Consider the following 16914-nt stretch of genomic DNA (forward strand, 5'->3'; position numbering starts at 1 on the left):
CTATTTGAAATCTGTTTCTGCATCTATTATTGCTAATAACAAACCTTACCCTAAATACAGAATGTGCTTTGAATCAAAGCCAGTGGTATTATGACACTATTACAAACTTCTGTAATTTTCAGCAAATAAGTTTTCTAGTACTTTATAAGTTTTCACTAACTTGAATAATAACCATTGGGAATATTCTTTTGAATTTTCTTGCTCAATAAGAAAAATTACATAACAGATGGGGAATTTTTTTTTTTTGTCATGAAAAAATGACTAAAGTAATATGTGGAATCAATATAGTGACAAATCAAACTACATTCCTTTGTCAGCAAATGTTGTTGGAAGAAACAAAGAAATAATTGTGGAAGGTTTGGGAAAAAAATATTAGAACAAATTTAGTAGCAAAAGATCTAATAATAATATAATCCAACTATGGAGATTTCTTTACATACTCAGTTCATAATAGTTCCTATTTCTCTTTAATTAATAATAAAATATTTTAAGAATTACTATTCTGAACCCTCAAGGAAAAATGCACCAATGAACACATAGCATCAATGTGGACTGATTTGTTTAATTCAAAAAAATGTGTATTTTTTAAATAAAAAATATTAAAAATTGAGAAGTAATTTCTCTGATTGGAATTATAATTTTAAAGAATAAGGTTAGGGAGATGGCAGTACATGTGAAAAACATTTATTCATTACAAGTAAGCCAGAATTAGACAGACTGCCTCAAGATATTACTGATGTAGTACACTGTATACTAATAAGAACTTCATATTTTGAAGAACATTTATTTTGTACTGGGACAGAGAATATGACATTATTTTTGACCATGACACAGATATTTACTGTTTATCTCATGGAAAATTAGTTTAAAAGCTGCAGAATGTGGAGATTTGATCCTTACTTAAAAATAGAGGATTAAAAGTGCTTTTCAGTAATACAATACTTATTAGACAGCAAGAAAATAAATACTAATTGTCAGCAATATGCTGGGTATTTGATATTTAAAGCAAAATAAACAATACCTGTTTCTCTGAGAAAATTATAATGTGGAAACAGCTCTTTGAAGATAAATATTTGGAAATTATTTTATGATTATGCTATACAAAATAACATATGTCACTTTTAAAAGTTATTGTATCTGCTCATGTAACAAACTTTAAAACAGAATATTTTAATCTGTTTAAAAACCTTCTAGACAAAGAAATGCAATGGGTTTGAAAATCGTTTGCTGAAAAGTATTGTAAAAGCCCCACATTTTCTGATAGTTAACAAACACAAATGATTGATATTAAGGAAGGTTAACACTTATTTGTGCAATTACCAATTCTTTTTTTCATAATTGGTTTACAATCCACACTTTAAAAAAAGGTAGCAATATTTAGTGAGAACAAACTGTGAGCTACTTCTTCCATTTGTAGCATATTCTTTTTAATTATCTTTTTTTCCTGCTCTGAATAGCCATTAAAACTGAACATCAAAGTATCAAAATAAGCTTAACTTTGAAGCTGGATTTCAAACAACTATATCATAAAGTTTTACACCAAGATCTTAAAAAATATTAAAACATAATGCTCTCTCTAAAGTATCACTATTAAACACCTTTTAAGGTGATCAAATGTATCTGTATTTACTATCTGCATTTAAATAAATATAATAACAATGGTAATTTTAGTTTATTTCACTATTCTTTGTGAATGTTTTAGAAAGTAAATATTAGTCAAATAGTGCATACATAAAATTTATAAATAAATACATATACACATATTGTGGTTGTATAATGAAAGAAAAAGTAATAAAAAGAAAGTGATAAAGGTATAAAATAAAAGAAAAAAGTACTGCATTCAGGAAATATTTAAAAACTTCTTGCTTGGAATATATTTAAAACACAATAGGGAATCATTAGGAACATCTGAGTGATGGAGTTAAATTATCGGAACCCTAGAAAACATTTACCTGACAGCTATAGACTGGAGAAGGGATAAAAGGAAGGCATCCTAACCAGTAATTAGATTGCTCAAATAATTGGCAAAAGGTCATGAAAGCAGTAAGTAAGGTAGTGCCCTGAGGAACAGGAGTTAATAGACAGAAGTGTGATACTTTCATTGTGGAGAACAAAGGGCAGGTAAGAAGAAACCTTAAATCACTCAGAAGATTAGTAACTGGCAGACAGGAGACAGGTGCTTGATGGTGAAATAGAAAGTTACAAGCAGAAACTGTTTCTATAGAGAAGAGGAAAAGAGTCAGACATATTGAATTTGCATTTACAGAGAGGCTTTGAAGTAGAACTGCTGTCTAGGTACTTGAAAATGCAGGTCTGACACCCAAAAGAGGGACAAGAAGTACATACGTGTATTCAAAAATTGTTCATGTAGCTCAAAGCAAAACAAGGGAAAATCATCTGGAATTTGCAAGGAGAAATCATAGAGATAGTCAAAGCAGATTTCATAAAGTATGATCAGAAAGACAAAAAGAGAAGGAAAGTAGAGGGTCATGAAAGCCACAGAAAGTTCCACAAAGGGACAAACAGTACCAAGCACCATGCTCTGCAAAGGTTAGCTAGAAGAAGCAATTCATGGTGCTGGTGGTGGCTAGGTTCAGTCATTAGAATGGAGAATACATATAGGCATCTTTTTGACTCTGATAAAACTCATTTAATGAAAGGAGACCAGGATTTACTTAGATAATGTGTGATGCATCAGATAGCAGAGATGGGTTGGTAAGCATGTGTTAAAACTAAAGAAAACACAACTGAATCACAGTGAAACAAACTATAGTTTCTAGTTGGAATTTTAATACTATTAAATTATTTAATTTCCTGGTAAGTCATTGCTGTCCTCTGTGAATTAAATGTATTCAGTGAAGTATAATGTAAGATCTCTTATAGCTCCAAAAAATATCAGAGTTCCTCTGAAAAGGATGTAACTGCTTGTGAAAATATTCGTTAAAATGGGTTAAATGAAAATTTTCCATTAAAGAAAAAGAAAAGAATATTTTTCCAAATTATGCTGATTATAAATAACCTTTCAATATTAAACACATTGAATAAAACTGCTAATAGAATACATTATATTAAAAATCATGCTAAATATTCAACTGTTTTGTGAAATTTTAGAAAGACTTTTACTTTGGATTTTAGTTACATCACTTATTTTCCTTTTTTCTTTTTTTTGGAATCACTTTATAGCTGACCACATCTTAAAATGATTTCAACTGGGAAAAACCTTGTTGACTCTTACGTAAACAAATGGCTAAGTAAACAGAAATTTACATAAAGACACATTATTTTACATTAAAGGAGGATATTGAGTTTTGTGTCCATAGTAGAGAAAAAAAAAAAAAAAAACTAGATAACTTCTTTATCACTCCATATGATTTTGATAGATTATTTGATAGGCATAAGAAACAGGGAAATAAATGTATTTATGCTTTATGTACACTTCATAAAGCTGTGAAAAGGCCAAAGTTCTTCATTATAGTCAAACAATTGTTATACTTCTTTAAGAATGTCATTCATTGTTTGAGGAACTTCACTTATATAATTACCAATGAGCAACTTGTATACTTAGGTTAAAAATTAATAATTTCACACATGAGAGTGTGAGAAGTTAGTAAAATTTAACTTACTGTTTTTTCTTTCCCAGGTTCCACCTGATCAGGTTTTGCTGTGCACAATGGCTGTGGCTGTTCTTTTATTGTTTTGGTTGTCTTATCATCTTCTTTAGGTAAACTCTGAGGTGTGCCAGATGGTAAATCTTCCATCTTGGTCTGCGGTTGTTTCTCTTCTTGCACTGTCTTTGGAGCCACTCTGCCTTCAAGCTTTTCTTCAGCAATTTGTACTTGAGATTTAAGTAAGTCATGTTTTTGTTCTTCTGGGGCTGATGCTTTTGCCTCCGGGAGTAGCTTTTTGTCTTCAGGGGTTGGCTTTTTTTCTTCTAGGAGTTGCTTTTTTTCTTCAGAACATATCTTTTCTTCTTCAGAGATTAGTTTTTTTTCTTCATGGAGTGGCTTTTTTTCTTCAAGAGCTGAAGCTTTGTCTTTCTCTAGTTTACTCTCTTCTTGTTTTTGATCTGTGGCTACCATAGGAGGAATTTTTTCCATTGATAGTGTTTCCTTTACTTCTTCCAGAATTACTTTTTCAGCTTCTGTTTTTACTTCTTGTTCTGGCTTTTTCACTAATTTTACTTGGGGAGGCACTGCTGTTTTCTGAGATGGTGATTCTGTAGGAACAGGCATGGGAGATGCTTTGGGTCCTGATGGCACAGGTGGCATTTTGCCTATGTCTCCAAGCTGTCCTGATATTGCTCTCTGGGTTTGGCAATTTAAACAGAGCCATTCTTGAATCTGTGAAAAAAAATAGCAATGAACAGATTAAATGTATTATAATGTATCTGTTTCTGTCATTTTACCCAAGTGAAAATTTGGTAATTCCTATGTTTTTGTATATGGAGAAGGTGGGTCACTGTTTTCCAAATCAATGACACAGTAAATTTTTAAAACATTACAAAAAGGCTATTTGAACTCTAAAAATGTATAGAATTTCTAGAGACTAGCAATTCACTATCTTCATTAAATGAGAAAAAGAAAAAGAAATAATTGCATTAAATGTGGACCCACAGAAATATTCATTTTCAGGAAGAAAGAAAATCTGCATTTGTTCCAAATAAAATTATTTTAAGGCCTGGTTTCTTCAAAATTAGCATTTTCATCCAAAATTTATTCAAAGACTATTACATTTCATAATAACAAATTAATCAAAAGTTCTTTTAGGATTTAGCCTATTATCTCCTATCTCTTGACTTGGGCCAAATATAGTTCTACCTTTCAGAGTAGAGCTTTATAGGTATAGATAGTTTTCAAAAATCACTTGTGCATAATTTGCTATCTGCTTCCAGATTATGAACATAATTTCATTCTTAATACTTATCACATTTCCTCATGCAATTGAACAAGAGGCACTCCAAGGCTTAATCGTTTGGTATCTTTTTCTCTGAGTGTTCTGATTTGCTGACTAAAACATTTTCTTTCTTCTTTTTTTTCTTTTTGCCAGGCTGGGGTGCAATGGTGCAATCTCTGCTTACTGCAACCTCCGCCTCCTGGGTTCAAGTGATTCTCCTGCCTCAACCTCCTGAGTACCTGGGATTCAGGCATGTGCCACCCACGGCCAGCTAATGTTTTATTTTTAGTACGGATGGGGTTTCTCCATGTTGGTCAAGCTGGTCTTGAACTCCTGACCTCAGGTGATCCGCCCGCCTTGGCCTCCCAAAATGCTGGGATTACAGGTGTTAGCCACTGCTCCTGGTCAAACATTTTCTTATATCTCTGCTCTTCAATGTCTAAGCCATGGTCACCTGCACTAAATCAACTGATAGGGTCTTTAGACATACAAATTCCTAGGAAGTACACCAAAACCATTTTAGCAGAATCCTGGGAGAGGAAACAGAAAGACCTGCCTTTTTGATAAATTGGTTAAGAATTTTTGCAAACTAAATACTAAAAACTACTCTCCGATAAGAATACAGAACAAATGATCACCTAGGAGACAGATTATGTTAAAATAATACTATGAAAGAGTTCCTCCCTGATTGGTGTGTGTTATATTTTTTCTTACATTATATCTATTCTATTGTTTAAACGTAAAGGCTATGTATGTAGTTCTAATTGTTACCATTGAATGTGTACCCATTCTATAAGGCACAGGGTTAAAGTGTCATACAAATATTATTGCTTTCATGTATTACACTGTACTCTGAGAAGTTCAATTTCAAATTGCTTTTCATGCTGGCTCACTCTTTCCAGTTGCTTATCTTAAATTCTTTGGATACAAAAATCACTTATTGCTCTAGAATACTATCAGATATCTAAGTTTCATTTCTTATTTCAGGATCCAATTACTTTAGAAACTAACGATGTTGCTTAATAACTATGATTATTTTGCAATATGTAAGCCATTATAATTCTTATTTGCTGATCTAAAAGAGTAAAGACAAAAGTCAATTCTGTAAATGTGGTAAAATGCTGCCAATAAAATATTAGGATATATATGGACTCATTTGTTTTTTGTGTATATAATCACTCAATATCAGTTCTCTTGTTAATTTCATGTCTAAGGAGCTCTGAAGTGAATTGTGTGCCTTCTTTAATTAATGTCTTTATATAAAAGTCATAGGAAAGAAGATTTGATTCATTATGTCAAATTCTAAAAGTTCTAGCTCTTGTGTTGAACAGTCCCTGAAGGAAGAACTTCCGTAATACCTACAGAAAATCAATCTTCATTGATAACGTAGTTTTAAAAACAATTACTTGGTTGAGACACATCTTAAGAGATTTTCATTCAGAGCCTGAGTTTTTTATTTTTATTTTTTTGAGATGGAGCCTCGCTTTGTCACCAGGCTGGAGTGCAGTGGCGTGATCTCGGCTCACTGCAGTCTCTGCCGCCCAGGTTCAAGCAATTCTCCTGCCTCAGCCTCCTGAGTAGCTGGGATTACAGGTGCACGCCACCACACCCAGCTATTTTTTGTATTTTTCGTAGAGATGGGGTTTCACCATGTTAGCCAGGATGATCTAGATCTCCGGACCTCATGATCCACCCGCCTTGGCCTCCCAAAGTGCTGGGATTACAGGCATGAGCCACCATGCCCAGTCCCAGAGCCTGACTTTTTAAAACACAAAAACAGGTACAAATGGCTGCATTTCTGTGCAGTTTTGCCATATGGATTCTAAAAATGAAATACAGGTGTGTATTAAGCGTCTCCATAGGCCATGTTCTAATATAAATAAGTTAGAAAATTTTAATATACCAGAAATACAGGTTTCATTCCATTGGAAATTTTTGTCATTTAAAAAAGTGTGACTATTTTATCTGAGTTTTGGGGACAGGGACAAATTATTCTTACAAAATTGCCATCTCTTGCTACTTTACAGCATATGAGGCCACAATGGTACATGGCTTTAGGTACAAGAAAAATGTGTTGAGAAAATAAAACATAGTGATAATTTCAAGGTAGTATACTCATTATTTTCCTATAATATGAAATTTAGGTATCAGGATAAAAGGTATCATCTATGCAATCTATTTTGTCACATAAAATATTTCATTGTCCCAATTTAAAGTAATGCTTAGTAAACCTATAAAGTGGTGATAACCACTAAACTACTAACGTTTGTAATGCAAACAGAAGGCAATAGTGTAAATCTGAGAGATAAAAGATCTTATCCTGAGAGCCTCATTGACTATTTCAAATCAATGTTTTGCTTAAATAGCCATCCATGTTCAGTTATACCTAGCATTTTAAGTAATCGCTATTTTGCAATTATTTTTAACGTAATGTTGCTATACTCAGTCTCTTGGGTGCATGACTAATTTTCATTGGGAAGGAAAGAAGGCAGCCAGTCTTTTGAACTTACACTCTGACTAACTGTCACCAAAATTAATTTGGAGCTAATATTTCTATTACGTCAAATTATGACTAAATAATTCATTCATATATCTATTCTGTATGTATCTATTTGGTTTATATCTATTAGTTGGAAAGTATATATGCAAAGGTTATTTCATCAAGGAACCAGCATTCAAGTAGAAGAAATAATGCATGGTTGAAAATAAGTAAAATATGCAGTAAAAACAAAGAGATGGAGATACTGTGTTGCAACGCAGAAGAGGGAGATACCACTTCTAGTTAGGTGTTTTCCAAGAAGGGTTGGCCTTAAAATAGATACGTTAATAAACTGTGAATGTGAAATAAATCCATTTTCCCAAAAATATGTCTTGTCACTATTTGACATAATAGAAATATGAAATGAAAATGTCTATTCATATTTGATAGCAATCAGTCAAAATGTAAATACACATCAGGCTAAGGCCTTATTTCATTCACATTGAAATACAATAATTAAGAGATGAGGCACAGCAAAAATCATATAATACATGCCTGAAAAAAGGCAATGATTAAAAACACTAAATTTGACCAAATCTAGATAAAAATTAAACAATAAAAATGTTCTTTAGCTTTAAGAAGATAATTGAAGATAAGGTTGGAGAGGCAAGTTGAGATTCTCTGTTAGGTGGCAATTATTCCCAAATAAATGGCACTTATTGCCACAAGTAGACATTTTGTAGAAGAAACTGGAATCCAGTGACGGTTCTTATAAAGGAGTAAAATCTGCTTTGTTAAGATCAGTCTGGCAGAATGTGGTTACCAACCTATGTTGATAAAAATTAAATCTAGAGGTGGAAAGAAACTATTAGAGTAAATGGAAAGGATGGAATGAATATAACAGGATTATCTGAGGAATTTAGTTTGAAACATTAGGAATTTGATAAATTATAAGCCACAAAGAGTATGTTTTTCAACAATTAGAAATGCTAAACTGGTGGTCTTATATGTGTCTCTTCTCTTTTCGGTAGCCCTAGGACCAAAAATAAAATGTCAATAAATTCAACAAGCAGAGGAAATTATAATGTCAATAAAGAGTTGAAAGGGAACAAAGCCCTACAGTAACACCAAACATTTTCTAGTTATATATATAAATTCAAATTTTGTTTATTAAGGGGGAGCATAGGAGTATCACTGGAGGAAAAGGCAGAAGCTAGGTAAAATACAAAGAGGAAATGAGAAAAGAAAAATTGATCAGGTTTTTCACAGTGAATAAAAAAGAATAACAGTAAATTTTCAAGAAAGTTTATTTTGGACAATATGGGTAATCATCATGATCATATCATCATTAATTATAAACAAACTGACTGGAAAAATTTGCTTCTCCCAAAATTTTGGAAATACTCTATAATCACGTAAGATATAAACATTTGTAGGTCACAATTTTTTTTTTCATTCTTTAACAAAAATAATCCAAAGATTTTTGTATCACTGTATTCAGGAATTTGGTTAAGAAATACTGTGTTTATAGTTCCAAAAGATGTTATCTATACTCTTAGTTCCTAAATAGCCACACCATTACATTTTCATATTGTTTCTGGTCCAGTAGCAACCTGGAAATCAATTAAACAAAATTATTTCACTTATGTAACAACTCAATATATCAATGCCATATATGACTTTTACTAGCTGAAAATATTTAGCCAGACATAGCATTAACTCTTCCTGTAACAGTTAGAATTGTGATACACATGATTATTCATATTTTGCCTTAAGGTTAAGAATCAAATGAGTTAAAGTTTTATCTTTGAAATATCTTCTTATAAATATAGTAAGACAACCAGCAGTTTTATGTGTGTATATATTTATATATATGTGTGTGTGTACATCTGTATATACACACATAAAACTGGTTGTTATGTGAAATAATAGACATATATATATAAAAAACACAATTTCATTCTATATGTGTATATAGATCTATCTATATGATATCATATAATATATCATGTTATATATTATATAATATATAACATATATGATATGGTATATTATATCGTACAGATATATATAAAATAAAATCTCATTTTAAGGTGTTGTTTGCAAGATTTTTCCAATATAAATTTCTTCATTACTTTTAATGGAAAAAGTAATGGAAAAAGCCACAATTACTTTTGCATCAACCACATATATATGTACTGAGAACATCTCTATTATATTTCTGAGTTTACTATGTAAAAAAATACAAAATATAGATGCTTAAGGAGGCTTTTAAAAAAACATGCTAATCATCCTTGTGGATGCTTTAAGACTGCTTCCATTTTTTCCCTGTGATTTTAAAATATATTTTGAATATGCTATTATAAGTATTCTCTAATGGTATAAAACAATAAAAGTTTATGTTTCATCTATGTTATCATTAAATATAAACAAACTCAGAGGCCCCCAAATTATGAGGCCAATCACTATTTATTCAGTGCTATAACATTAATAATCAGGGTATCAAAATTCATCTCCAAGTAGGAAAAATTCTGACAAGTAGAATATATAAAATAACACCACACCGATCACAAAATACTCAAATTTATTCAATTGTCAGCTAGTACATGTTAATAAAACACATTTATTTTAACATCAATTCACCAGAGCTTGTTCAAAAGAAAACAATGTTAAAAAAAATCCATTCATCTTAAGAAGGAAAGTAGGAAATGAAGGCAGTAATAACCCAGAGAAGGGATGCTACTGTGCCACTCAGCATTTTTCCATCAATAAGCAATTTGCTTTATATAACATTTCAGCTGTAACTATAGCAACAATACCATTAAGGAAAATCTCAGAACTTCAGGGCTGCCTATTTATCTTTCTAAGGATCTTTTCCAAAGCATAATAATAAGACCTGTAGCAGGTTGAAAGTTTGCTTTTCGACTTAAAATGGTAAAGAAATGGTGGTCACAAAACCTACATGAGCATTCATATTTGTATTGGAGAAATCTTCCAAACACTACCTTAAAATTAAATTTCATTAAAGATCAAGTGAAGTGATGAGGAAGTTTATATCGTTTCCACCCATAGAAGTATTTAGTCAAAGACTGGCTAGGTCACGTCTCAAAATTTTGTAAAGAAATCCAAGCAATGAAGGAGATTGGTACTGTAACATCGAGCTCCCTGCCCACTATGAAGCTTTTGAGTCAACACAAATTTTACACAGGTTTTCATTTATCTATATTTTTGCTTATCATTCAGGGTATATTTCAAAAAGAGAAATAATTACACTAATAAACTGCTTAGAATTCATCTTTTTACTCACTGACAAATACACCAATTGGAGAGCAATGTTACGCGTAACTTGTCATTTTTATCAATGTTATTTACAATCTCGGCAATATGGTGTTCTATTCAACTCAGATCCATGCATTCTTACAATGTGACATTCTGATAATTGGGTTTTTTAGTTATAAATTCATTCCCTTTGTGACATCTATAAAAGGGAGAAGGATTGAATTCATAGTTGACACATTCTTCTTCCAGACTACACAATCAATTATTCAGACTACAAGATCAGGACATTAGAAATCTATGATCATTCCTGAGACCGCAGTTTATAAGTATACATAATGATGTATTTGTGATACTTCTACGCTTACTCTGTCCATTCAAAAAATAAATGAAACGTGTGTCAGGTCCTTTCATCATTATATTCTTTTATCTAGAATGTGCAACTTCATTCATATTTTGTTTCTTTTAAAACCACTGATACCAGAATAATTCATGTTCAAAATATATAATTGAATGATTGAGGTTCTTTCTCATATATAGACATAAGATTATATCAAATTATATTAGAACATAAATATGTATATGAACACAATGTTGAGAAATAAAAATAGTCCACATAAAATACTAATTTCCAGTTGAATTGCTGAATGTGAAGAATATAAATTAATAATACAACCTAATAGAATACAGGATACTGTTAGAAACTTGTACTAGAATTAACATTCGTCGGTCTAGGTTGATTAGTGGTCATGTCCCTACCCATCTCTTATCTGCATGCTTATTTCTGCAAGACCTCACTCTTCCGTATACCAAATGAAGTCTCTTTGTTTCCCTCATTAGAACTTGCATTCAGCAGAAGACAGATAAACAAACAAACAAACGAACAAAAAAACTTGCAATGTAGGTTTCTGTATAATGTAAAATACATTAACAGATATTTCCATAAATAGCAGCATGCCAACTAAAATTACATATATTACAACCAGATATTAAAATTGTGTTTAGAATATGATTTCATACTCTTGATTGATACTCTTTTTGTGTTAATTTTGACTAAACCAGAACCATATTTCTGGTTGCTTTCTCATCATAATTTATATATTTCTTCTGAAACTAACAATCTCTGAATCTTTGATGTTTTCAATACTATTACATAAATAACACATAAATGAAAACTTGCTCTAATTTTAATACCTGTGAATTATTACATTAACACAATTTTGACAGATCTGAAGAAAATCATATGCTTAGTTTTCTTTTAAAAGATATATATAGCTGAGTGTAGTGGCTCGCATATGTAATCCTAGCACCTTGGGAGACCATGATGGGTAGATCTCTTGAGGTCAGGAGTTTGAGACCAGCCAGGCCAACATGGTGAAACCCCATTCATACTAAAAGTACAAAATTAGCCGGGTGTGGTGATGGGCACCTGTAATCTCAACTACTTAGGAGGTTGAGGCAGGAGAATCATTTGAACTCAGGATTTGAAGGTGGCAATGAGTTGAGATCATGTCACTGTGTGATTCTCAACCAAGTAGTTTACTTGATCTGAGTTTAATTAGAGTCATTAGATTAACTGATCATCTACCAGTGTGTGTATAAAGGACAACTCCAAGGGCACAGCTGATTTCTCTCTGGTAACCAATGATACACTAAACTTATGGGTAATCACACAACTTACTGCAGTGATTTTAGCTAACTTTAGCGAAAATATAAGACTTAGAAGAAAGGCTTATCTGTGGGTTCATAGCTTTTTTTTTGTGATTTTTCTAGTGTACTAAGTTTTAGGCAGATAGTTATTTATGTATTATAAGTGTGGTATAAAAACAATCAATAGTTTTAGAAATATATAATTTATGTCATATGTGTGTCAAGTTAATTTTTAAAATGTAAACAGTTCTCCTCCCTCTGCTCTTATATAGGTGTATTTTGGTATATCTATTATAAGATCTGTATATTGATTTCGCATGTGCAAATAATTACATCAAAGCAAAAAAACTTAGACTCAAGTCTAAGTCACTAGACAGCACTACAAGCAATGAAAAATTGAATTTTAAAACAAAATTTATTTAAAAGATCTAACGCACTTCATCATAGGGAAATTTTATGTTTGTTACGATTACGAAGAAATATGCATTTGGAAGACAGATCATTTAAAACACACTACAGCCAAATGAAATTTGTGGAACATGTTACAAGATAAAAATCAATCCCCTCACTTACAAATTTAAGCCTTATTGTGGATATAATATTTAAAGACAGAATAATTTCACAGACTAGGGAGTCTGAAATGCATAAGAGGGTGGGTCGCACTAGACTGTCTGGATAATGCAGAATGGATACAGGTGGTGGGAGAGATTGGTTAGGTGTTAAGCCCTCCTGTGATGTGGTAGAACACAGTGCAGTACTGGAAGCTGTTCTTGCAGGGAAGAATCAGTATGTCAATTCTGCAAGGTGTAAACTTGTCTAGGTTGAACTATGTTTCCCAGAATCATTTGCCCTAAATATTTCCCATTACAGTGTATGATATTGTTTGGCTCTGTGTTCCCACCAAACCTCTTTTTAAAATGTAATCCCCACGTATTGAGGGAGGGACTTGGTGGGAAGTGATTGGATTACGGGGGCAGTTTCCCCATGCTGTTCTAGTGATGGTGAGGAAGTTCTCATGGGACCTGATGGTTTAAAAGTGGCAGTTTCCCCTGTGCTTTCTCTCTCCTGCCACCTTGTGAAGAAGGTACTAAATTCTCCTTTGCCTTCTGCCATGATTGTAAGTTTCCTGAGGCCTTCCCAGGGATGCGGAACTGTGAGTCAATTAAACTTCTTTGCTTTATAAATTACACAGCCTCAGGCAGTTCTTTATGGCAGTGTGAAACTGTCTAATACAGTGTATAACAGGAAATATTTTGTATGGGATTTGGCAGGTAGTAGAAGAAAAGCAGTAGCCATACTGGGTTTTGTACACCCAGAGAATCTGAGCAGGGTCACCAGGGGCTGTTAAAGGTTACCCATGTTGTCAATTGTTTTGCTTGGGATAGGAAGCAGGAATGCAGCTAATCTGTTTTCCTCTAGATTACCCTTCAGCTTGTCCATAGGCATTTAGCTTGGAGTTCAGTGAGAAGGGACAGGCATTCTGTCCTGTCCTCATGGGTTCCAGTTTGTCCTTCCTCTCCCCTACTTTAAATATTTCTTTCCTTCCTCTGCCTGCCCTTCAGACTGAAGCTCCAGCAATCTTCAGCAATCACTTAAACAGCTTTCACAACTGTGTATGAACAAATCTCTATACCAAATCTCTTATTATATATATTTTAAACTTCCTAATCATTCTGCTTTTCTGATTAAAATCTAAGTGATACAGTCAGGCTGAGTCAACTTGTTATTCAAGGGATGATAATTTTTTACACTTTTATCCATGATTGTTGCTGTGTATGCAAAGTAATTCTAATGAACTATTTTGGATATTAACTTGCATGGCCAAGAAAGTGCATTTTACTGGAATTCAAGAGAAATACGAACTGTTTCAGTCAGTGTTAACATGCATAAGTAGTCACTTCAAAGGTTTAGTTTTAAAAAAAAATTATGGTGAGCTATTTCAATCATCAACATAATTCGTGACATGTCAGGTGACTGTTACGTTAATTAGCCTGATTTGATCATTCCACAATGTTTGCATCTATTGAAACATCATATTGTACCACATAAACAAATACAATTATAATTGTTATTATTTTTTTCTTTTTTAGACATTTTTATCATTTTTGTAGAGACAGGGTCTCGCTATGTTGCCTGGTCTCAAACTCCTGAGCTCAAGCCATCTTCCTGTATTTGCCTCCCAAAGTTCTGGGATTACAGGTATGAGCCACGACACTTGGACTAAAATTATTTGTAAATTAGATATAAAATAAAAATTCAAAAAAAATTTAAAGGAGGTAAATATCCACTCACCAACTATCCACTTAAGAAACAGAACAGTGCCAATATTATCTAATACATGGGTTTGATACATGCAGGTGCTGTTTTCAATAACATCCTATTATATATCCTCCAAGAATAACCACTATTTTAATTTTTGTTTTGTTAGATCTTTGTTCCTTACTATGGTTTAAATAGTATACACTTTTTTATGTTATTTACTTTTGTATACTTTTGAACAATATATGAATAGTTCTGTGCCTTTTTTACCTTTTTGTGTTTTTACAGTAAACATTGCCTGGGTGCAAAATTCATCTTTTTTTAATTTTTTGCCCAGGCTGGGGTACAATGGTGTGACCTTGGCTCACGTAACCCCTGCCTCCCAGGTTCAGGCAATTCTCCTGCCTCAGCCTCCCGAGTATCTGGCATTACAGATGCCCACCACCATGCCCAGCTAATTTTTTGTATTTTCAGTAGAGTCAGGGTTTCATTCAGTATGTTGGCCAGGTTGGTCTCGAACTCCTGACCTCAGGTGATCTGCCCGCCGTGGCCTCCCAAAGTGCTGGGATTACAGGCATGAGCCACCACACCTGGCCCAAAATTCATCTATTAAACAAGTGTGGGACACAAAGAATAACTTTAAAATGAACACCCATGAGCCACTGATCCAACTACAGAAATGAAATACGATCATTACATTTGAAGCTTCTTTCAAACTCATTCCTTTATATCCTCCTTTGAGTTAAATAATGTCCTAAGTATTATGTCTATCATTATGACACTTGGGGGTTTATTTTTGCTCTATGTGTTTGGACACCTTACTCTTTTGGCTCCCTATAATTTTAGAGTCAGAGTTGCAGAGTATCATTTTTCATATATCTCTTTTAAAATTAAAGTATTTCCTAAAAGTAAAGTTTAATACCATTTGCAAATATTGCTAATAATGATAGATAAACATAAATATATAAAACCATAGCTAGATGTAGGTACTATGAGAAATGAGAGTTCATGACTCACTTAAGTCATTTTTATAATATTAGAGAGATCCCCGCCAAAACTCTGTGTGAAACTCAGGTTATGAGCCACCAGTACACACTCTCTTCACCAGGAAAGTTTTAAATTTAAAAAAAAGTAGTAAAGATCCCACAATCTGGGCAATTACAGATTGCTCAATTAATATGAGGCTAATTGTTAAAAAAAGGATATGATTATTAAATACTCAAACAGGAAGATACAATTTATAAAAATTTGGATAGTTCATTTTAAAAAATCCTTCTGTTCTATTTGACATCCAATGGCTAATCAGTATTAAATCTTTGTGAGACTTTGAAGTTGTTTAAATCCATTCATAAGATAATTATTACACAATTTCTATGATATTCCTATTGTTCTAAATGCTATATATAATTTTTGCTCTTAGAAGAATCAAAGTAATTATATAGGAACTAACAAAAATACAATGAATATATATTCATATGTACTATATGCATGAATATATAACATATCCATACATATTCATGTCTACATCCTCATTTAGTAAAATAATACAATTAAGGTAAGAATGATCAAATCAGAATCAGGAATAGAGCAACTAATTGGCTGAAGTCACCAGGGAAACCTTAATAAAGTGAAATTTATTATGAGCTGTGGCAGACCAACTGGATTTGGAAAACAAAGAAAAATGAACAAAAGCTCCAGGAACAAGAAACACACACACACACACACACACACACACACCCCCCCCCCCACAAAACGAGTATTTTTCTTGGTCTAGGATAATAGAAACAAGTAAAAAGCTAGGTGGAGAATGAAAACAATGTATAATTCATATGCAGAAGATAAATATCAGTTATAGAATTTAGGCTGAAATTGGCAGGATAGAAAAAAGTCCAATTTTAAGTCAATATTTAAGAAGAAATTAGCTCTTCAGTTAAGGCATGATTGTTGGCATCTGTTTTAAAGCTACTCATTGATAGAAGTTATTCCTTTTCTTGTAACTGTTCATAGACTTGAGAATCCAAAGTGTCATATATTGAGGCTGAAATTCATTTGTGTTTCTTCAAAAACATATAAATAAATAAATAACCTGGAAGTACTGCCTGTTCATGGTAAATTTGAAAAATTTGAAACTATCATTGAAAATTATATTGAATTTTCTGATGTTATTACATTTGAAAACATGATTTGTGTTGATGACATAATAACCAACCATATGGATGCATTTTATTTAATGATTCTTCAGTTAGAAGAGTATTGTAAATACAGCTATACAAACATACATCAAAACGTAAATTCAGAGAAGCAGTAAGAGGTTTAAAGTAGTTTTTTGTTTGCATAAATAAAATACTTATTATTTA

At 32.4% G+C, this 16914-nt stretch overlaps 1 protein-coding gene across 8 annotated transcripts in view; it reads right to left on the minus strand.

The window, feature by feature from the left end:
• PCLO (piccolo presynaptic cytomatrix protein) overlaps positions 1–16914 on the minus strand; it is a 396658-nt gene that overhangs the window by 204559 nt on the left and 175185 nt on the right. For all 8 annotated transcript variants that reach the window (XM_050782798.1, XM_050782796.1, XM_050782795.1 and 5 more), the window contains exon 4: positions 3624–4340. In XM_050782798.1, coding sequence (XP_050638755.1) covers positions 3624–4340 — 717 coding nt within the window. The remainder of the gene's footprint in view (positions 1–3623; positions 4341–16914) is intronic.

This window comes from Macaca thibetana, chromosome 3, assembly GCF_024542745.1.
Source record: "Macaca thibetana thibetana isolate TM-01 chromosome 3, ASM2454274v1, whole genome shotgun sequence".
NCBI lineage: Eukaryota > Metazoa > Chordata > Mammalia > Primates > Cercopithecidae > Macaca > Macaca thibetana.